Source organism: Amphimedon queenslandica, unplaced genomic scaffold (genome assembly GCF_000090795.2).
Source record: "Amphimedon queenslandica unplaced genomic scaffold, v1.1 AMPQUscaffold_12856, whole genome shotgun sequence".
Taxonomy (NCBI): domain Eukaryota; kingdom Metazoa; phylum Porifera; class Demospongiae; order Haplosclerida; family Niphatidae; genus Amphimedon; species Amphimedon queenslandica.
The window spans coordinates 29,874-40,534 of NW_003546908.1; the positions used below are offsets into that span (position 1 = coordinate 29,874).

At 33.0% G+C, this 10,661-nt stretch overlaps 1 protein-coding gene across 1 annotated transcript in view; it reads left to right on the plus strand.

The window, feature by feature from the left end:
• LOC109586502 (mucin-like protein) overlaps nucleotides 1-6,007 on the plus strand; it is an 11,656-nt gene extending 5,649 nt beyond the window's left edge. Inside the window, exons 10-23 of the mRNA XM_020002695.1 lie at nucleotides 102-356; nucleotides 410-660; nucleotides 727-829; nucleotides 1,603-1,758; nucleotides 1,809-1,934; nucleotides 1,982-2,104; nucleotides 2,163-2,294; nucleotides 2,349-2,468; nucleotides 2,534-2,656; nucleotides 2,702-2,919; nucleotides 2,966-3,063; nucleotides 3,213-3,357; nucleotides 5,448-5,650; nucleotides 5,704-6,007. Coding sequence (XP_019858254.1) covers nucleotides 102-356; nucleotides 410-660; nucleotides 727-829; nucleotides 1,603-1,758; nucleotides 1,809-1,934; nucleotides 1,982-2,104; nucleotides 2,163-2,294; nucleotides 2,349-2,468; nucleotides 2,534-2,656; nucleotides 2,702-2,919; nucleotides 2,966-3,063; nucleotides 3,213-3,357; nucleotides 5,448-5,650; nucleotides 5,704-5,794 — 2,144 coding nt within the window. The 3' untranslated portion in view covers nucleotides 5,795-6,007. The remainder of the gene's footprint in view (nucleotides 1-101; nucleotides 357-409; nucleotides 661-726; nucleotides 830-1,602; nucleotides 1,759-1,808; nucleotides 1,935-1,981; nucleotides 2,105-2,162; nucleotides 2,295-2,348; nucleotides 2,469-2,533; nucleotides 2,657-2,701; nucleotides 2,920-2,965; nucleotides 3,064-3,212; nucleotides 3,358-5,447; nucleotides 5,651-5,703) is intronic.
• Nucleotides 6,008-10,661: the final 4,654 nt, after the last annotated feature.

Here is a 10,661-nt window from a genome sequence, read left to right on the forward strand (position 1 = left end):
CATGTAAGCAATTAATTGTTGCTGAAAAATGAAAGATTTTGTTTAAAATTTATGTACCAGTATACTATTGTAATGGAACATATTATAAATATTTTTTATAGGGCAAGTCCAAAGTGATCAAGAAAGCCTGTTTACTTATGCTCCTGAAAGGACATATGCAAGTTACTCCAATCCAAACCATGTTCCAGTATTTCTTGATCAAATTGATCCTGAAACTAGAGCAGAAGCTGAGAGAATATGTGGAGGGTCTAATAAGATTGAGTGCATTTTTGATTACAGTCAAACAAAGAATGAAGAATTAGCATTAGACACTCAGACAACAATGGAACAAAATGAACTTAACAAGCAAATAGGAAGTGAGTAGATAGCAAAATTTACTTGTATCAATAACTACAATGTCTTTATGTAGATAACTTACCTCCAGTAATTGAAGCTAGTGATACTTTCATGCTAACAGTAGGAGAAACTGCACTATACACAACAAATATCACAGACCCTGGAGACACTATCAGTGTTACTTTTGATGGAGAGTTTCCATACACACTTGATCAAGATGGATCAATATGGACACTTAATGTAACACATTTTTCTCTTGTCGAATTCTCATTTACTGTGATAGCAAGTGACTCATTCAATGCCACATCAGTATTAACTCCTCAAGTATGTATTTTTCAAGTTATTATAGCACTGTTCTTCAAGCATACAATTACTAGTATTATCATATAGGTGAGAATTTGTGGCTGTCCTGCTGATAGAGGTAGCTGTACTGTTGAAGGTGTGCAGAATGCTTCCAGTAACCCGTTGATTTTAATATGCAATTGTATCGAAGGTACAGGAAATTTTAATTAATGATTAATGGCTTATCTATGGTATAAACTACATGTATCGTAATTTGTGCTAGTCCATAAGGCCACTCCAATTCAGGGTTCCCACAAAAGCAAACTTTATGAGCTGACAAGTATTACAATACATGTACATGTAGGTACCTTTACATGGCTTTCTTTAAATTAAAATTCACAAAAATCAATTTTGTATACGTATCAGAAAAGTTATAAAAGTAGAGAATTCTCTCCTTTTTGCCAAAATTTTTCTAAAGTCCCTTACTTTAGTACAGGGATTTTATTTTGACCCAATGTTTTTGCTACTTAAAAATTCATTAAAAAAACCAATTTTGATACGAATCAGCTCAAAGTTAAGATAAAATATAAGTACATTTATATGCATTAGAAAAAATTATTAAAATTAAGAATTTTTTTCTTGTCATTTTTGGTGAAATTTAGCCGAAGATTTTGTATATAGTGTGTAAAGGGACTTTGCTACTCAACATAAGAACATTTACATTGATGTCAAAAATTATAAAAGTGGAGAATTTTTTATCCCGATTTTTGATCAACTTTAACTTCACTGACAAGAATATGCATGGGCATTAGCCAGAATTCTGTGGGAAGCCATGATTCCTTTTTTTATGGGAAGGGCTGAACGGCTTTATTAATATCAATTGAAATTCTTGATGTTGCAATATAAATTGATGTTTTCTTTGCCAGTGTGGGTAAACAATGAGTCTAATTGGAGTGGCCTAATTGCTTTTGTTGTATTTCATAGCATACAATGGAAAGTACTGTGAGGATGACTATGATGGTTGTACTGAAGTATCATGCTTCAATGATGCTACATGTACTGATGTACCAGCACCTGGAACTGGTGCCACTTGCCCACCTTGTCCTAGTGGATACACTGGAGATGGATTAATATGTGATGGTGAGTTCAGCCATTTATTGTTTTTATGATGATAATTTATACACATGCAGATATTGATGAATGTAATTCAACTAGTACCAGCAATTGTTCTCATTTCTGTAACAATACTATTGGCAGTTATCAGTGTACATGTATGCCTGGATATGAACTTCATAGTGATGGGAGATCATGCAATGGTAAAATATAAATATGAATAAATTAACCTTTTAACTCAATGTGATAGAAATTAATGAGTGTGAGAAGCTACTTGATAATTGCCAGCAAGAATGCATGAATACTGATGGATCCTTCAGTTGTAGTTGTTATGATGGGTTCTTACTACAAGATGATGGTCGTAGTTGTCAGAGTAAGCTAATAGTTTAAAAGCTTCTCCTTATTTTTGTCTTCATTTTATTTCTCTATAGATGATCCCAACAGAGAATGTTTAGATCATAGCATGTGTGAGCAGTTTTGTGTTTATGATAATTACACTAAGACTAAAAATTGTTCGTGTCAAAGTGGGTATGATTTATCAACTAACATGGCAAACTGCACAGGTAAAAGGATTCGCTAAACGAAAAATAATTAAAACTTATGATCTCTTTATTCAGATATTGATGAGTGCTCAGAGACTAATCCTTGTACTCAGATTTGTATCAACACCATAGGAAGCTTTGAGTGTAACTGCTCAGATGGATTTCAACTCCAGTCTGATGGGTTTACTTGTACAGGTAAACTCAGTGTATTAATAATTTGCTTTTTAAAAATTTAACTTAATTTTTTCCTACTGTTATAGATATTGATGAGTGTCTGGTGCTAGGCTCTTGTCCAGAGCCTAGGATAAGATGTGTGAATAGTCCTGGAAGTTTTGACTGCTTCTGTCCATTAGGAACAATCTTTCAGGATGGATCATGCAAAGGTAACTGTTAGTCTTAATTATACTTCCATATTATGAATTACTTAGTTCTGGTGGAACCCGTTCCTTCCTTATCTGCAAGTTCAAAGTCCTCTGCATATTCATCAACTGTTAATTCATCTCCTGTTATGTCTACATATTTTGGCAGTTTTACAAATTCACCTTCTTCCTTACTGGCAGTTTCGTCACCATCAGTTACTCCTACTCCTACTCTTCCAGAAAATTCAGGAGTCATTGTTGTTTTAAGTGGAACCAACAAAAGCAATGTATGTAGCATATAAAAGTCTTTGTTACATTTATACTTTTGTTTAGTTTGATATTGAGAGTTTTAAAAATGTAACTGCAGAAGCTTTGAATGATTATTGTATTACCAATGACTGTACTAGTGTTTCTTCTGAAAAAAGAAAAAGGTAAAACGTGTACTGTATAGATAAAATTTTATGGCCCAAATTTATTTGCCTTGGCATAATAAGGATTTAGTCATTAAAATTATGTTATTTAAAATTGACAAAATTAGCAAAATTTTTGGGCCATGTATTTGAACAATCTCATATTCTAGGGTAGCAGTAAATAATTTGATAGAAGCTAATGACATTGTTATTACTGAAATCACTGAAACAATTAATGGACTAAGAGTCAAGTTTTACATCAAAGGACAATCTGGAGCTCCTTTTGATGCCAATGCAGTAGTTGCAGCTCTAAAGGCAAGCTAATAATAGATGATAATTTTGTTTAAGTTATGTACCCGTATAATGAGTAATAATTTTAGTAGAGCTTTTACTCTAGTATGCATTACAGCCTTGAAATCTGTCTTTTGATATTTTAGGCATATAGAGGCAAATCCTGAATTCAAACCTGGGGTCAATTACAGTTGTAATTGTAATTAGAGGCTCAATAACAATTACAATAATGTAATTATAATTGTAATTGAGGCTTAAGCCTGAATAGAATGTAATTAGAATTTTAATCAAAATTAAATTGCCAACTACTTACTCAATACAGATGCTGAGAATATGTGACAATCAGTACTTCCTAGTACAAACATAGTTATAAGCTTCTTTTCAGCTCCTGAGGTGAACTGTTTAGCTAACTCAGTAGAGCTTTATAGATAACCTTGACCCATATAAAAATGGCTAGGAGAGAATTTTTCATTTTAAAATTTTTTGTTGATATGCATGTTCTGATGACATATATGTAGTCTAGTTTAAGTAATTCTAATCAAAATTAGTTTTTTCATAAAATTTGAAGTTACCTAAAAGTTTTGCATACAAATAGTACAGGGTCATTGGCCATAATTTGTCAAGAAAATTTTATGAATAAAAGAATTCTCAGTTTAATTTGTTCTGATACATAATTATATGTGTACTTATGTTGTGTACAAAGTTTGAGTGGATTCAGATCAAAATTTAAATTTTTATTAATTTTATCAATAATTGGACGGGCCAAATTTTGTTAAAAATGTCAGGGAAAGATTTCTTAATTTTTATAATTGTTCTGATGCATGTATGCATACATGTGTTTATGATGTGTATAAAGTTTGAATTCATTTCAATCAAAATTGGATTTTTACAAATTTTTATAGGGTCTTTGGATAAAATTTTACCAAAAATGTCAAGAAGAGATTTCTCCAGTTTTATAATTTTTATGTATTAGTTAAAGCACGATTCCATGTGCTGTACGGGAAATACAGCACGTGAGGTATGGCCTTCAAGACCACACCTCGAGTGCTGTATTTCCAGTACAGCACAGGGCAAGAGTACCATGCTTTTACTAGTTTATGGTCATAGTGTGTGGGTGCATCAAAGGCACCAGCCCAAGGCCAAGTGAAGAATATCCTAAAGAGAACCAAAAGACTGAAAAGAGACTGGAATGTCTGCTTGCGGAGTCTTCTACCTTGTGTGGCTCTTAGTTTTGGGCAGTCACAGTTTATACAACAGAAAACCACAAACTGTGCTGTATGGATCACAAACTGTACTGTATGGACCACAAACTGTGCTGTATGGACCACAAACTGTGCTGTATGAACCGGAAGTGTGCTGTATGAGATATACAGCACGGGTGGTGCCTTTGATGCACCCACGCACTATACTATAATGATACATAACACATATCTATGTCATGTACAAAGTTTATGTGGATTCCAATTAGAATTAAATTTTTACTATAATTTTTAAAGCTGCTCAAAAATAATACACAATTTTTTGCCAAATTTTGTCAAAAATACCTACAATAAATTTTTTATATTAATAATTTTTATACAACATGTTCTGATGTAGTGTATCTAATTTGATTAAAATTGGATTTTAATGAATTTTTATATTAATTTGCTCCAAATGCCATGTACAATTATTTTGGTTCTTGTAAGCTCATAGAGTATGCTGTTTAGCTCATTTAGCTTGCTTTGTAAATACCCTGGTAAAAATAATGTTATAGCTACTATGACAGCTGAACTGCAACCAGTACGTAGAGTTCAACAGCTGTGACTATACCTACTAAACCAGTAACTTCTCCATTTTTAAAGCAAGCCCATGTTTCTGTGTCATCTAAAACATAGTATTTGTAATTACAACTACTTCAACATGGCATAATTGTAATTGAGTTTATATTGTAATTGAGGTTTTATGCATTGTAACTGACGCCAGGTCTGGGCCTGATAGTAAAAATTTTATCTCTATAATTTATTATAACACTCTTAAGCCTTGCATCAATAGGTCAGATTGCCCATGCAATTTGACTGTTATGTCGATTGTAGTACGCCTAGCTTTAAATTTTTATGTGTAATTATCTATTATAGGCAGCTGATTCAAAATATTCTAGTGCTGGGTTCACAATTGCTGGTGTTACAATACTAAATTCACATTCATCTACTATTGTTGTGACAACTACTGCTTCAGTAACTCCTATACCTGTTGTACAAATAATAGGAATAACAATAGTTGTTGTAATCGGGATCTTAATCATAATGATAATAATAATCAGCATTTTATGGTTCATACGGTAAGTTGACCTTCAATTAATGGTATACAGCAATTATATATTGACATTGATAGTCAAAGTGATAAGAAAAAAAGCCAAGGTGATAGCTCTGGTGTTATTCTTGAGAAAGAATTGAATAAAGAAGATAAGGAAACTATCCTCTAATGTTACTATTAACCTAATTATTTAACCTGCAGAATGTACTGAGAATCTAACTAATAGTTTAATTTCATGTAGTTTGCCATTGTTAGTTTTTAGGGTATTTTGTGTTCCAGAAGTGTGTCAAAATTATATAGATGTAGCTTTGCAATAATTTGCTACCCTGCTCGCTAATGCAACTTATTAACAATGACGACAGCTTTTATTGTAACTTTCAGTCTAGTTAAAATAAATTTCTCACAGTTTATACAACAAACAGATTCAGTTTCTATACTATACAGTTTTTGTTGGATAATTATGGCCATTAAAAGAGTGTTTATAGTTTGTTCTTGTATCATAGTTTTCAGTAGTATAAACTGTTGAATGATTTTAATGATTTATTTAACAGACTTAAAAGTTGCATTGAAAACTGTCATAATTGATTTTGTTAAATTTAATTTTAGTATAAAACTGCTCTCAGTCATTGTTTAAACTACGGAGTCATGTGTAGTAGTGATGACATTCTTGATACTCTTTACTCTTTTATCCTTGCTACCAGCTACCATTATCAGCTTTCACCAGGTAAATATTACTAGAGATGGTGAACTGGAGCATTTTCTTTGCAGTGGTCAACCTCTGATTCAAGACACTATTGCTGTACTGTCTACAAATCTCACCCATAACATTGCCTCTAACATATCATTTTGTCTGATTAACACATCTTATTCTCTCACACTAGTCAGTGATTCCTTTTCCAAGCCTTGTATTATACAGTGTGAGAAACCTTCTGGTGTATTAGCATTCACCAACATGCCCAGTTTGACTTTACAAAGGTTAGCTTTGAAAGGCTGTGGTGGACATTTGAGAGATTTGGATACAACTGTGCCCATTAATTCTACTAGTTCTGGAGTTTATTTTACTCAATACCAGTCAGCTGTTTTTATGTTTCTAAACATTAAGGTATTATCAATGGATGGGGTACAAATTTTTCAATATTATGGTTTTGCTATACTAGCCATTAACCCATTGAGTGCATTTATAAAAGGCATCACAGTATGTCTGTCCACAACAAAAGAAAATATTGGTTCTGGAATTTTCCTGCTTTTCACTGACAGCAGTAAACATTTGGAACAATTGGAAGCATCAAGTTATCCCGTTAATGTTACAATACAAGATGCTATAATGTTTAAAAATACAGCCAACATCAGTAAACCTTGCTGTCTCTCATACTTCAAAGAAATCAATACAGGGCCGCTACCAATCGTACATGGAAGTGGTATAACAGTTTACTATACTCAGCAGCAGTTCACAGTCAACCTACTAGTTAATGGTCATTCATGTTTTTATGCCAACAGTGGCTCCTTAGCTGGTGCAATCTTGATATTTTATTACAATAATTTTAGATCAAGCAGCTCCACAATAATTTTAGATGCAGTCTTTTGGAAAAATTATAACTTCAACTACTCCACTTGGGTTGGAGCTTCAGTTTCCTTTGTAGAATATTTTTCTGAGCAACACATTTTATCATTGAGTCAACGGGAATTTGAGCCTCTTTCATTGATTAATTGTCAATTTTTAGATCATGGGAGAAGGCACGTAAAAATCTACAGTATCGTTAGCATCATTTCAATCAATCCCCCTCAAAATTCCTTCAGAGTAACCTTTGATAATGCTTCCTTCATAGGAAATGTTGCCACATGTTTGTTTGCAATTGCACACAAAGGAGGCAAACGAGTTCAGCTAGTATTCAAAAATACAGTGGCTCGGTTTCAGTATCATGGTGCTGAAAACCTAGGTTTATTTGTTGTGTCGAGTATTTATAAACTATTCTTGATTGAACACAACAATTTTTCAAATAACATAGGTGGAGTATTTAACATTACAAATACCATAGTAGTGTTGCAAGGTAATTTAGTTTTCACAGAAAATGAAGGAAAAGAAGGTGCTGTTTTTAGCCTCCATGGTAAAAGCAGGTTCCAACTTTACGATGGACTAAGAGCAACCTTTTCCAGTAATACAGCTACAATAAATGGTGGAGCAATATTTGCACTTGATTCTGACTGTTTGCATAATTGCAAATGTATGTTTCAAGCTGAAAAATGGTCAAACATTTCAATGATGTTTAAAGATAACTATGCTGCTTATTCTGGCAGCTCTATCCTTAGTTCCAATATTTATAACTGTAGTATTAACCATCAGTACTACACTACTTCGTTGGCAAAAAAATTTTTCCTGACAATATCTAATGGTACATTAAAAAATAGCCTTTCTACATTAATGTCTAGGCTTTGCTTCATTTACAAAGGCAGATGTAAAGAATTTAACAGTACCATTAAAGTGTATCCTGGGCAATTAGTGAATATACCACTGCAAGTAACTGATGGTTTTGGTCATGATGCTTACTCAGTTGTATCATTTGAGATTAGATCTAAATATCATAAGATTGAAAGTAATATAAATTATAATGTGAATCTACAGGTGACATCATGGAAGCTGTCCAGCATTATATTAACTAAACTGAATAAATACACTTTATTTCAAATGACTTTTATAAAAATGAGGAGTGGGAAAAATGTCTATAATTCATCACTTTCAATTATTGCTGATTCTGGATATGGTAATTATAAAATACGGCAGAGTATATCCATTAACTTCCTGAACTGTCCTATTGGTTTCCAATTCACTGATGTCACGAATAATTGTACTTGTGATAATATTTTCAAAAAGCTCAAGTTCAAACCTGTATGCAAGATCAGCTCTCATCTTTTCATCAACAATTCTAATCCATTATCAACTATTTCAAGATATTATATGGCAGGTTGGATTGGGTTAGTGAATCTAACTAGTGGTACAACTGCATTCGGTGCTGCCAAATCTTGTCACCTCTTCTGTTACTTGGATAGTATTCATAATCTTTTCCTTGTAAAAGGTACAGATATCAAAATAACGAACAAAGATTTATCTGATGCAGCTCCTCTTTGTACTACTAATAGAAGGGGCCCACTATGCTCCCAATGTTCTCCTGGGTACAGTGTAGTGTTTGGATCTATTCGATGCAGCAAATGCAGTAACTGGTGGCTGTTAACAACATTAGCGTATGCAGTCGCTGGTCCTCTCTTCATCTATTTGTTATATGCTCTCAGACTCACACTGACTACAGGTACTATGAATGGTATTGTGTTTTATGCTCAAATACTTGTGACTTATAATCAATTCAATTTAAGAAGTCGTAATTTTGTTTCTGTTTTTTACTCAATCAGTAATGGATTAATCTCGTTACTTAACCTGAACATCAACTTCAATTACCCAATTTGTTTGTACAATGGAATGACGGAAGCATGGAAGTTTGCACTTAGTTTAGTATTTCCAATTTATCTCATGGTGATTGTAGTGCTTCTTATTATTATTAGCAGATATTCAGTGAAGCTCTCAAATAAAATATCTGTATCATCAATTCAAGTTCTCGTAACCGTTGTACATCTCTCTTTCTCAAGTTTTCTCGTATCTGTACAGAATGTGTATACCTATAGCATTATACATCTCAATACAACTGATGTACCACTTCACGTTTGGCTTAGAGATGGCACCACAGAGTATGGAAGTGGTAGTCACCTGGTTTTAATGATCATGACATCTCTAATAGTTTGGCCTATACTAATTGTTTATGTTGGTATATTGCTATTTGGTAGATTGGTAATGAAAATCAACAGGTTTAGGGAATACCTTCGCCCAGTTTATGAAGCCATACATGCTCCTTATAAGTACAATCGAGAGTTTTTCTTTCCAGCTCAACTGTTAGTCGTAGTGTTCTGTTATATTCTCTTTTGTCAAATACATGAAGAACATTTTTCCAGTTTCTGCATATTCACTATGATATTATGGATAATTTACATCTTTTCTGCAGCCTTATTTCCACCTTATAAAGCAAGCTGGCTCAATTATCTAAATTTACTGATACAATTCATTGCTCTCCTCATAGCAATACTTATGTGGTATCTCTTTTTCATCAGTAATATGAATGGACTAGTGCTGGCATTCAATTTTGGTACAATGCTTATCTTGCTGATATTTTTTGCAATTGTCATTGGTCATGTTCTATGGGTAAAAGGAAAACTAAAGAAGTTGAACCTGTATTTTAAAGCACGCTATTCTTCCCTATGTCAAAATTCTAAAAGAATATACTCAGCAAAAAGGAAGCAGCTGTGGCTAAATATTGAAGATTCATTCTTTGATTCTTATTCAGAAACTAGAGAGCCACTTCTAAGCCCTGACTGAATGCATGTGACTGCATGACATGAAGCTAGTTTGACTCCTTTTATTATTTTTGATTTAGTTAGATTATTGATATTGTGCCTTCCTTGTAAAGTCAAGTTTGTTGCATTAATTTGAAATGCAATAAAAGTTTATAGGAGAAAGTAAACTATATTTACATAGTATAGTTTGCAAACATAATGATGTATTGAAAATAGCTTACATGTAAATTATGTTACACTGCGTAAACTTTCAAATTCCATGTTCTACAGATCATAGACGTTAGTAGCATGATGGAGGGGTAAGCTATTTTTATTTTTAAGGAATGCAGGAAACTATACTACTAACCTCAAAACAGACTACAAATAGATAGAAGCAAAGTAAGATTTTCCAGTTGCTATACTAGACTGCATGCCATGAAGTGTCTTGTGTGCTTTATTCTTGTTTTCTCATTATCAGTTGCTCAAGATTGTCCTCTACCATCCAATGCTAATATAGAGAATGCATTGATTCCCTTACTGGTTATTTCTGAAGGTAGTCAGTCATATTCTCCTAACATAACAGGATCAGTTCAATATGTCTGTCAAGCTCAAGGGAACATGATTAATACTTATACAGAAATTTCTCTTATTGCTACATTTAC